Source organism: Quercus suber, unplaced genomic scaffold (genome assembly GCF_002906115.3).
Source record: "Quercus suber isolate HL8 unplaced genomic scaffold, Cork oak 2.0 scaffold_918, whole genome shotgun sequence".
Lineage (NCBI taxonomy): Eukaryota > Viridiplantae > Streptophyta > Magnoliopsida > Fagales > Fagaceae > Quercus > Quercus suber.
In genome coordinates, this window is record NW_027070341.1 from 30,833 (window position 1) to 43,440 (window position 12,608).

The following is a 12,608-nucleotide window of genomic DNA, read 5'->3' on the forward strand; positions in this document are numbered from 1 at the left end:
TTTTTTTTTTTTATAACATATACTATGTTGTTAAACACACATAACAGATTCCATAAGCAACTAAAAATAGTCAATTTTAAGGAAGAAATATTAAATAAACTTTGTGAGTTGTGACTAATCTACTAGCCAATCTTTCAAATTAGACTAAATCAAGATGTGTAACATTAATGAAGGATTCCACTAATAGTAAATTCTTTTAACCAACCCATTGGAAAAATTGGATATTTTTGTAGAATACAAAGGATATAAGCCAATTACATGTCATGAGATTCTCATGCCCAAAGACTTAAACAAAAGTTTATCATATAAATTATGGATTAAAATATGAAAACCTTATAACTTTCTCTATATAAAGGCCCATAGACTTATAACTTTCTTGTCTTGAGTACTTACACAGAAGTTGGTTTAGCTAGAAATGAAACTAGGTGTTTCACAATCATATTTATCAATGGAGTGGCCTTTAGTGAAGTTTTTGCTGTAGGCTTTACTACTTTTTGTTCAAATTCATGAACACAGAGCTTGTATTAAGGATGAGAGGATGGGTCTGCTAGAATTAAAGGCCTTTCTGAAAGCCAGAACTAATCATACCAAACCCCTTCTTCCAACATGGGTTAATGACACAAAGAGTGAGTGTTGTAGTTGGGAGCAGGTCAAGTGTAGCACCTCCACTGATCATGTGATCAAGCTCACGCTCGCTAGAATAAACCAAGAGAAAAATTATGAGAATGCTTGGTATTTAAACATGTCTCTATTTCAGCCTTTTAAGGAGCTAAGAAATCTTGACTTATCTAACAACAAAATTGCTGGTTGGTTAGGAAATGAAGGTATGTGAGCTTTTGCTTCTACTATCACTCACACACACACACACAAGAACTTCGAGTTATTTATGTCTTGCTTAGGATTAAATATCCCAAATCAAATTAAAAATATTGTAGTTGTTCATCTTCTCACAATTCGATTAATTAAATTTATTTTAGAAGAAAAATCTTTTTAATTATTAGATTTAAATTAGATTAGATATAATTAGATTCAAACTATATTTTTTTAGGATTAATTTGAGGACATCCATCTATTCTAAACTTTACATATGTCGAATATGTATAACCGTAATTAATTTACAAGTATTTTAGGAGGCTCATTATGATGTGTCAAATATTTATGATGTGTACAAATCGTTGTTTGCCATATGACATTATAGGTTTACATAAATTGAAAAGATAACACATGTCTTTGTCATATGCATTGAGTAAAGGACATGTATTATCATTTTGTACATCCACCAAGTTGGGATTCAACTTTGTTTGTTCTACTTAGATTAATTGATAAAGTCTCTAATGGTTAAATAAGGGATCTATGGTTCAATCTCCACCTACACCAAAAATTGATTGGTACCCTGATCTTATGACAAAAAATGTAATTATCATAAAAGAACGCTATATGTTGAAATTTTATAATAGAAGCCAAGTTAGACCCCTACACACGTATCTAATGAAAACAAATATAGTTCATCAAGCCTACAAAAAAAAAATTGTTCATCAAAGCATAAGACAACAACACGTGTTGAAATTGAGAATGAGCTTGAGAAAAATTACTCAAATTAATAGTATATTATACAAATAAATTTATTATTATTATTAATTATAAAAATTAGTTACACTTTTCTAAAAATAAAAATCAATTACACGGCGAGGACTGAGGAGGACTCGGCCATAAATTCAGGTACCTAATTCATGCCACCTTCATATCTCTGTTTTAGCTCCTTTCATTCTTCTTATTTCTGGCAAATTTTATTTTCGTTTCACCATTTTAAACGTTTGTTAAAGCCAAATAAAATGGTGTAACAGTCCTTACGAATTCTCTCATTATTTATATCTGATTTCACCTCTTCCTCTCTCGACCCAATTCTATCTCCATCAAACCCTATTTTTGTAAAGCATTGTTTAGAAATGAAGCATCTTAATAAACAGTGTTGTAGTGCCAAAATTGTGGGACTATCAAAACCTGCACCACATTCGAACCAGCAGAAAATATACATCCTACCTACTATCATGACTTCATGCGGAGATGTTTGGTCGATTTGAAAATTTTCAGTGCATTATTTTTGTTCTTTTGGTATTGCATGCCAATGGTGTCATACGTCCGATGAAAATTCTACTAAACTTGATGTGAGTTCTTTTCATTCAATTAATTCCCCTCCCCCTCTCATCTTGTGATAAATCTGAATGATTGGTTAATTTTGCATAGTCGTTTAATTTATATGGCCCATGATTGGGAACCAAATTCATCAGGATATCAACGTGGTTTTCACTTAACAACATGATAAAAATATCAGCTATATTTATAGAGCTACGTATCTATATGACGAGAAGAGCATTTGATATCATTTTTTTTCCAATATATATATATATATCATTTTTTATAAAGGTCTTTCTATATTGACGAAGTGACCATAGATGTAATGATTATGAACCAAAATTTTAAACTAAGGAAGTTAATTTTGGATCCGGCTCCCCTTCCAATACAAAACCTCCTATTCTCTCCATTTTTTAAAAGGATGAAAGACACTTGTTAAGTGAAAGATCTAAGGGCAGAAACAAAGCCACCTCAAAACCCAATCTCTCTCTCTCTCTCTCAACCAAACCTTTCTCAGCAACCCATCTCCTTTGGTAAGCCCATCAAACCACCAGCAACTTCCCCTGGCAGACCCACTGCTGCCCATACACCAATACTGCTGCCGGCCATACGCCAATACTGCAACAGATTTCAAATGTTTTCTTTTAAAAGCAATGCCGGCCTTAGGCCATCCCTAACATAGAAAGGTTCCCATAAATACGGGGACGGTAAGAATTTTTTTTTTTAATTAAAGAAAAAATATGAGTTAGGTGTACTTTTTTTTTTCCTCACAATTAAAAAAAGCCTAAAATATTAAAGTTTTTCTATTATATTATGAGTTTTATTACATAGGTCCTAAAAATTGATGTGCGAGTAATTCAATGCTCATTGATTCTTTAATTTGTTGAAGTGTCATCTTATTGCCACATTGGTTTATAAGTTTTTTTGTAGTAAAATTTGTAATAAATTTAGCATTTTCTCAAAAAAAAAAAAAAAGAATTAATAGAAATACAACTCAATCACCATTAAGTGAATAAATATGCTAAAGTTAATACAAATTTTACGACAAAAAACTTACAAACTAATGAGATAGGAATAATATGCTAGTTTGTAAAACTTATATAATAAATATCATTAGCTCACTTTGGGTGAATTATTCATATTAATAAGTAAGAATTAATAATAAATTTGAAATAAAAATATATATACATAACAAAAAAAATAAACTAAATATTATTTTAGTGATATTTAGAGATAAAAATGCCCATTTAAAATTTTCGCCTGGCCCTATTTAAAAGTTTGGAAATCTATAATTTTGGAGTTGACAAACCCTTTAGAGACACCAAATATACAAACCCATGATTTGTATTTCTTTCTTCATTCATTTTGATTTCGTTTTCTTTAAACTTTTTCGTACGTTAGTTTTTTCTTCTTGTCAACTTTCTATGACTTTCATAATTGCCACTCAACCTTTGCCTACTTTCTATGACTTTCATAATTGCCACTCAACCTTTGCTTTCATCCTATTCTGTTTATTGTCTGTTTCTATCAATTTAGTACAAACCCATAAATAAAGCAATTGAAGCTAAAGAGAATGTGAGTTACGAAAACAAACCAAGCGAACCCAACAAACAATTTTAAAGTTGAAGGAAAGAAATTGAAAAATGGGAAAAGAAAAGCAGGAAATTATGTAGAGGGGAGGAAGCAAATCTTGAAGAAATTTTGGTACTAGGTAACTAGGGAGTGTCCTTGAAAGTGGCGAAGCAATCTGAGAGAAATTTGGTAAGGTCTAACTTGGAGCCTTCCTTCAAAGTGGTGAAACATTCTTGGCAGCAGACAGCAACAACATTGGTGTATGGGGGGCAGTGGGTTTGCTATGGGAAGTTGCCGGTGGTCCAATGGGCTTACCAAGGGAGATGGGTTGTGTTTGTTCTGTTTAGACCCCTATAAATCAGATTTGTTTAACTTAATTAATTAGCTAAGTAGGTTTCTCAAAAAAAAAAAAAAATTAGCTAAGTAGTTACTTAGGTTAATTACCAAGGGAGATGAGTTGCTGAAAGTTTTGGACCTTTGGTCGATAGAGAGATAAACTGGATTTTGAATGGGCTTTGTTTTCTGCCCTTGGATCTTTTACTTAACATTTTTTTTTTTTTTGGGCGAAAAGCCACTTTTAGTTTCTACATTTTCAGGCGATTCCCATTTTAGTCTCTACATTTTATTTTTATCGCTTTTAGTCTCTATCTTGAAAAACGCTTTTCGTTTTGGCCCCTGCCGTTACATCAGAAATGAAGAAAGCTGATGTGGCAAATGGCAGGAATAAAAAATAGTAAATTAATGTCCACGTGGCCTAAATTAATAATAAAAAAAAATTTTGGCATTAAAAAATGCCACGTCAGCATCTAAATTAAAAAAAAAAATTATTAATTTTAACTAAATAAAAAAAATTAAAAACAGAATTAAAAACTAAAAATTACATAAATTGAGATCTAAGTGTGTCTTGAATAAGAACACAAACCCAAAAATTAAAATCCAAAAATTAAAAATCTCAAAATCACCATTTTCTCAAAACCAGCAATATCATCAAATCATAAAGCCTCATAATATCAAATCAATCCTAAAATACAACACAACCAATTAAAAAAAAAAAATCTCAAACTCAGAACAACCTATCAGCCACCAAACCACCATCAACAAATCAAAAAACAACCACCAAATTTGCAACCAACCATCAAACCACCGCTAGCCACCCAAAAAACAACCACCATCAAACAAAAATCTAGATTAGAGAGCAAAGAAAAATCTCCACAAACCCATATCAGAAACCCAAAAAAAAAAAAAAATCCCAAGAAACAAATAGTATAATCTGAAAATCTAATTCAATAGAGGCGAGATCGGGTAGCCATCAAAAACCCAAGACTGTTGTTGGACCTAAGGGCTATGCAAGAGGGAAGAGAAGATGGATCAGTGCCGTCAGTTAGTGGGTGGGCAATGGTAAATGGGTAGGCGTTGATCAATGGGTGTGCGTCGGTTAATGGTGCTGGTCAGTGGGTGGGCGTCGATCAGTGAGTGAGAGAGCTAAAAGATGGAGAGAGGGAGAAGAACTAAGTGAGAGAGTTGAGAGATGAAGAGAGGGAGAAGAACTAAGAAAGTGAGGTGGAGAAACTGTGTTTGATCTAGGTTTGGTGTGTGGCTTGCTTTGTGGTTTGGTTCTTCATTTGTGGTTTGGTTTGTGATTTATTGGTGGGTTTGGTCACTATGATTGTCCTTGGGTTTGTGGCTTGCTTTAGACGTGGTGGTTGATGGGTTGTTCTAAGTTTGAGATTTTTTTTTTGTTTGGATTGGTTGTGTTGTATTTTTGGATTAATTTGATACTATGAGGCTTTAGGATTTGATGATATTGCTGGGTTTGAGAAAATAGTGATTTTGAGATTTTTAATTTTTGGATTTTAATTTTTGGGTTTGTGTTCTTAGATCTAGTTTTGTGTTCTTGTTCAAGACACACTTAGATCTCAATTCATGTAATTTTTAGTTTTTAATTATATTTTTAATTTTTTTTATTTAGTTAAAATTAATAATTTTTTTTTTTTAATTTAGATGCTGACGTGGCATTTTTTAATGCCAAAAAACATTTTTTTTATTATTAATTTAGGCCACGTGGACATTAATTTACTATTTTTTATTCCTGCCATTTGCCACATCAGCTTTCTCCATTTTTGATGTAACGGTAGGGACCAAAACGAGAAGTGTTTTTCAGGATAGGGACTAGAAGCGGTAAGAATAAAATGTATGGACTAAAATGATAATCATCTGAAAATATAGGAACTAAAAGTGGCTTTTTACCTTTTTTTTTTTTTGGATGAAAATCTTTTACTTAACACGTCAGTTTAAAAAATGCAGAGAACAGGAGATTTTGTATTGGGAGGGGAGCCGGACCCAATTATTTTTACATATTTTTTTAGAGCATGGGGATGGCTATTGTTATATTCGTTAGCTAGGAGATGAAGTTATAAAATTTAGAAGATAATAACTGATTATTCTTAATCGATAATGCTATTCTTAATTTTACTTTTTTTTAAAAAAATTGTGTTTTTATTCAAATTTCAAATCTTTTTTTAGTTATTTGAAGGTGTTTGGTAGAGTAGTTTGAGAAAGGTTGTTTGTAGTTTTTTGAAATACGTGTAAGTGAAAAATGGTATAAAAATGTGTGTAATGTTGTTTAAAATGTGAAAATGTGAGTATGAGATTGATGACAAAACAGACCCTTATTGTCTCCGATTCTCTGCCCCACATCACAATCTTTCCACGAGCCAACCTATTTAGTATTTAGTTAGTGCTAGATCGACCCTTTTGTTTTTCAGGTGTTTATAGTGCAACTGGGATAGGGCTCTATCCTATTTGCTTGTTATTGTTTTCCAGGTTGTTATACCATGTTTGAAACAAGAAAAGCCAAGTAATGTATCTGGTGTTAATGCTAAATCTTCATTTTGTTTGAGAATACAGAGTTCCAAGACGATTAAGCCTAAACTTACTCAAAAATGAGCAATGATGGTTAAGCCGCAGGACCCTTTCTATCCTAAACCTATTGCATTCCTTTTGTTTTTGACCATGTAAATTGAGTACACTTGTCATCTTTTCTTATAGATAATTTAGAACATGATTGTATCTAACCTTCATATGAGGTGTTTTTATGAAGTTCTAGAGATCATACTTTCACCAAAATGATCATTTAGTATTTATTGTGATTGCTTTCTTCCATCTGTATTGCTTTGGTTCGATATTGGGTGCGCACAAGAGGATAACTAATTGCTAAGGCTATTTGTCAGCAATTTAATAATCAACTAAATAATAAATCAAAATTCATTAATTGAAAATTTTATCTACATGCCAAAACAAAATCCATTAACTAACTACTAAGACCATTCTCAAATGTATTGCTTTGTTTGAATATTTTAATTAAAGATTTTGACAAATTAGCCTTGAAATTCAAAAATAGATCCAAAGCTTTTAATTGAAGATTTGTTGGATATGAATTAGTGAGAATGATTCCAAATGCAGTGGTTTTGGGGTTAAATATAATATCAAAACTCTACTTTTCTTTTACCTTTATAATCAATTAATCATCATCCACAAACACAATAACTACAACAATCCTAAATCTAAACCCATCTTTTCTCCATACACAAAAAATTTGGATGATAATAGTCATCTGTGAGAGAGAAATGGAGGGAGACTGAGGGGAGAGGAGAGAGAGAGAGAGAGAGAGAGAGAGAGAGCGCCATGGCTTTGTTGCACGATCTGAGTTGGCCCGATGGTGGTGGTGCGAAGGAGACGATGCTATCGTCGTTTGTCAAGTCAGCCATCACCCAAACAACCCCAAATCACCTAAACCACCACCCCCATCAAGCCTCGCAACCCACCATCACCCTCATCTAGCCCAATTGATCCGATTCCACACAGCCCCACACCAAAAACCCATATCAAACCTGATCCACAATCACCTAACAAGCGACAAGCCCAGACTGTCATCAAAGCCTCGCATTCGTGAGCAATGGCAATCCTCTCTCTCTCTATTATCTAGATGACGATTTTTTCCCTCTTTTTTTTTTTTTTTTTTTTAAATCTTTGGTTTTATTAGTTTTTGCTCTCTCTCTTTTGTTTAATTAGAACATCTTGATTGAATTTTTGCTGTTGATTTTTTTTTTTTTGGATGAGTTTATTAGTATGAAAAAAAAATTCTTCACATTTGAAAATAATTAATTTAGAAAATTTTAGTTTTTTTAAAAAATATTTTTTATGAGTTTTTTCAGAGTTTTAAATTAAAGTAATGAAAAAAAAAAAAAAACCCAAAGTTAAAGGACTGACTTGGATGGAGATAGATGAAAATCCTAAGTTGAACAATTTTAATATTTAGAGGACTGAATTGAATGAAAAAAAAAAAAAAATTAAAGAAAGATTAAAGAAAAAAAATAAAGCAATAATGAAGAAAAAAAGTCTGGAAAAAAAAAAAACTAAGATTTTATAACCAATTTTACCTTTATTGAGATTTACTTTCTTCATGTTAAAAATCACAAAATGCATGATATATGTAAATGATTGTGGTAGTGTGGCTTCAATATGAAATGTGTTATTCTACCAGATCTTTCATTTTAATAAGATAGAAAAATGATAGTAAGTCTGTTGGAAAATGTATTTGAAAAAGTACGTAAGTAAAAAGTAACTGTAACTGTTCACCCTCCCATACTACAAAAATTTGGAGAAGCTGCTGAGATGCTCTTAGCAGCTACTATCGATAATATGCATATAGTTGGGCTTTGATGCAGTCATGTACATTGATCTTCACTTCATAAATAAAAAAGGCAGAAACAAGAGCCCACACATTGTATTTAAATGATAAGTGCACATACCTTCTTTTGCTTTCAAAGTTACATATGGTTTCCAATAGTAAAACTTCACATATCAACAATGCAAGATGTAGTAATGATCGTCCCAGAAATCACATACGATTCTTGATAGATCATATATTTATTTATTTATTCAATTTCGTATTATGATTATTGTGATAATGAATACACTCCTATCCCATTGTATTCATGGATTTAACAATTGGTTGAATATGTTTTTTACAGAATCCAATTGTTTGTCTAAAATGAGCAAGCTGGCACACTTAAATTTAAGATCGAATTACTTTGACAAGGAAATTTTAAGATTCTTAGGTGCCCTCCCAGTTCTTAAATCTCTTGACCTAAGTAACAATTACATGAAAGGGCCTCTTTCTAGCCACGGTACGTGCAAATTTAAACTTTCTTCTTCAAGAATACCATGAAAAAGTCTAGAAAAAAACTGAGATTTTATAACCAATTTTACCTTTATTGAGATTTACTTTCTTCATGTTAAAAATCACAACATGCTTGATATATGTAAATGATTGTGGTAGTGTGGCTTCAATATGAAATGTGTTATTCTACTAAATCTTCCATATGTACTTTTAGTTTCAATTTGATAAATACATATCTCTTTACCAATGACGTAGAACTAGTTAATCTAAACAACTTGGAGGTCCTCATCCTGCTTGGAAATGGTCTTAATGGAAGCCTACCATTCAAGGGTAAACATTCCATCATCTATTTTAACTGCAAGAATAATTTTCCTATGATATGTAAGTTCTTTTAGTATAAGCCAATGAGTCATTTTAAATATTTTCTCTTGACACTATCTATCGTCAATTCTCTTTGTAGACATGGCAAAGTTTAGCAATTTGAAGATTTTAGATTTGAGTGGAAATTCTTTCACTGGAAGTATCCCTCCATATATTGGAGCACTATCTTCACTCAAGGCTCTATCATTATATTCTAATCGACTTAATGGAACTTTACCCATTCAAGGTAAGAATCTACTATGAAATCGAATTTGACAATTTCTTAATCTTCTAAAATTGAATAGGAGTGTAAAAACAAGGGAAAGTGAAATGTTGATATAGAATAGATCTAATTGGTTGCAACTTGAACGCACAAACAATTAATTGATCATTCACTTTTTCAGAAGTTGAAATTAATTATTTTGATCGCGTTTACTAATTAACTTGTTGTACTCATTCTTATTTTGGGAGATTTTTAAAATAGACAGAACTAATTAATCGTATTACTTTTGACAAAAATGTGTGCACTGAAGAAACTGGAAGAGTTAGATCTTGGTGATAATAACTTTGAAGGAATCCTTCCTCCGTGCATAACCAATTTGACATCTCTTAGGTTGTTAGATATATCTAACAACCGGTTCAGTGGAAACATGTCTTTGTCTCTAGTAGCCAACTGGACATCCCTTGAGTACATTGATTTGAGTTATAATCTTTTTGAAGGTTTATTTCGATTCAGCTTATTTGCTAATCACTCCAAGCTTAAGGTGATTCAATTTTTGAGTGACAACAATAAGCTTGATATCGAAACTGAAAATCCAAGTTGGGACCCATTGTTTCAATTAAAGGTTCTCGCACTGTCTAACTGTAATATAAACAAGCCAACCGGTAACATTCCTAAGTTTCTCTTCGACCAACATGAATTAGAAGTAGTTGATATCTCTCGCAGTAAGTTGAATGGAAGCTTCCCCATTTGGTTGCTTGAAAACAAGACTAGACTACAACTGTTGAGACTTCGAAGTAACTCTTTTGCGGGTCAATTTCATTTGCCATCATATCGCTCCATGGATCTTCGTTCGTTGGATGTCTCTGACAATAATCTTGATGGGCAACTTCAAGAAAATATCGGAAAGATAACTCCAAAATTAGAATATCTAAATCTATCCCGAAATTATTTTGAAGGTAATCTCCCATCCTCAATTGGTGACATGAGTAATTTGGATACATTGGATTTGTCATTCAATAATTTTTCTAAAGAGGTACCAATGGAATTGGTTGCCAATTGCACTTCCTTGAAAACTTTGAGGTTATATAATAATTACTTTTATGGGGAAATTTTCTCAAAGCACTTCAACCTATCCTCCTTAATTTGTTTGGAATTACAAAATAATCATTTCACAGGTACTCTTCCCATGGGACGCCTAAATTTCTATTACCTAGATATTAGCAACAATCACATGTCAGGTATAATTCCCGAATGGGTGGTAAACAGTAAAACGCCATTTACGATGAATGTTGACCTTAGTAACAACCATTTTGAAGGTCAGATTCCATGTGAACTAGGTTCGTTTGCTATGATAAACCTTTCTCATAATTTGCTTTCAGGATTGTTACCTTCTTGCTTGAATCTATGGGATGTAAAGAACCTACTTTTGAGAGGGAACAATCTCACAGGAACACTACCGAAAGCTGTCCTCAATTCATCACATCTTGTGACATTGGACATAAGAGATAACAACTTTTTCAGTAACATCCCTAAAGAAATTGATAGACTTTCTAACTTAAGAGTACTTCTGTTGAGCGGCAACCATTTTAGTGGTCTGATTCCAAAGCAACTGTGTCAGTTGAAGAAGATAGGCATAATGGATCTTTCCAGGAACTCTCTTTCTGGGACAATACCATACTGCTTTCACAACATCACCTTTGGGAATCTAGCTGCTAGTGACTTTGTCAACATACATGACGATCTTTTTATAAGCTCTGGATTTTCCATCACATATAAATATCTTCTAATCAACTTTCTTAGAATTCAAGGGGCATATTTTCTATACAAAAATCAAATTGAGATTGAGTTTGTGACGAAAAATCATTCTAACGTGTACAAGGATTCCATTCTCGAGATCATGTCTGGATTGGATTTGTCATTCAACAAGCTAACAGGTGTAATCCCACCAATGCTAGGACAACTATCTTCAATTCATGCACTGAATGTGTCATACAATCAATTAACAGGTCCTATTCCAAAAACATTCTCAAATTTGACTCAGTTAGAGAGCTTAGACCTTTCTCACAACAATTTGAGTGGAGAAATTCCTACAGAATTGACTGATTTGACATTTCTAGAAGTTTTCATTGTGGATCACAACAACTTATCAGGTAAAGTTCCAGACATGAAAAAACAATTTTCAACATTTGGAGAGAGCAGCTATGAAGGAAATCCATTTCTTTGCGGTGCACCACTAAAGAAAAGTTGCACCGATACTGATGAATCACCTCAATCATCACAAAAATCTTCAGAAGCAAGTGACGGCAGATGGTATGAAGTTGATCTTCTAGCCTTCTTTACAAGTTTTTTGGTATCTTGCATTATTTTCTTTTTGGGTGTAGTCAGTGTTCTTTATATTAATCCTCATTGGCAGCAACGATGCTTCAACTTGGTTGAGGATCGTATGTACTGGTGTTATTTTTTTGCTTTAAATACCCTAAAAGAGCTGTCAAGCCGTATGTGTCATTAGATGTACTCAATTTCTGTAGAAACCTTTTGTGGTAGTATTGATAAATACCTATGTGTATGGGTATGTTTGGTTTTGAATAATTGCTATCATGCTCTGTTATGAAACAAGGAGCTCACTTGCAGTACTTTTTCATTCGTATTGTAATTCGTATTGTAATTATTGATAAACTAGTCGCTAACCCGTGCGATGCACAGGAAAATTTCAAAAATGAAATATTTATGAAACATTCTAAATAGTTTTTTTTTTTAAATAAAAAAATTCAAAAGCAATGGAACTCCAAAGCTTACGCTTACTTATTACATAGTCCTATAGGATATATGCCCTGCCTATTTCACAAAAAGCTTGAATTTGTTCTAACACATCTAAAATCTCATTCAAGCATAGTTCATGCAACCCAATTGATGCTAGCAACTGTGAGTTGGCAAGCTTCACAATCAAATCTCTGATTTGTAGTTCGTGACAGGAGTGTAACACTTAATAGAGCATGACAGCCGTCCACAATGGGTTTCCTAGGCAAGGAATTAATTTAGTATGGACTATAATAGGAGAATCATGACTATCTTCATAAATAATGCCAAAACTTGCATAATAGGTGGCTTTGGAAAAAGGCCAGTGCTATGTCCAGTTTT

The 12,608-nt window shown here is 32.7% G+C and overlaps 1 protein-coding gene across 1 annotated transcript; it reads left to right on the forward strand.

The window, feature by feature from the left end:
• The first annotated feature begins 291 nt into the window (after positions 1-291).
• LOC112040226 (receptor-like protein 56) lies at positions 292-12,103 on the forward strand. Its single transcript, XM_065768285.1, has 5 exons — positions 292-824; positions 8,739-8,894; positions 9,143-9,217; positions 9,348-9,494; positions 9,764-12,103. Exons 1-5 carry the CDS (start codon positions 539-541, stop codon positions 11,977-11,979), a joined length of 2,880 nt encoding a protein of 959 aa, XP_065624357.1. The 5' UTR covers positions 292-538; the 3' UTR covers positions 11,980-12,103.
• The last annotated feature ends 505 nt before the right edge of the window (positions 12,104-12,608 follow it).

Bases quoted from the DNA above. Each gene is read 5' to 3' on its own strand.
- LOC112040226 (XM_065768285.1), top strand. From the start codon at position 539: ATGGGTCTGCTAGAATTAAAGGCCTTTCTGAAAGCCAGAACTAATCAT. The intron at 825-8,738 runs GTATGTGAGCTT...TGTTTTTTACAG, and splicing joins TGGTTGGTTAGGAAATGAAG to AATCCAATTGTTTGTCTAAA. The intron at 8,895-9,142 runs GTACGTGCAAAT...CCAATGACGTAG, and splicing joins AGGGCCTCTTTCTAGCCACG to AACTAGTTAATCTAAACAAC.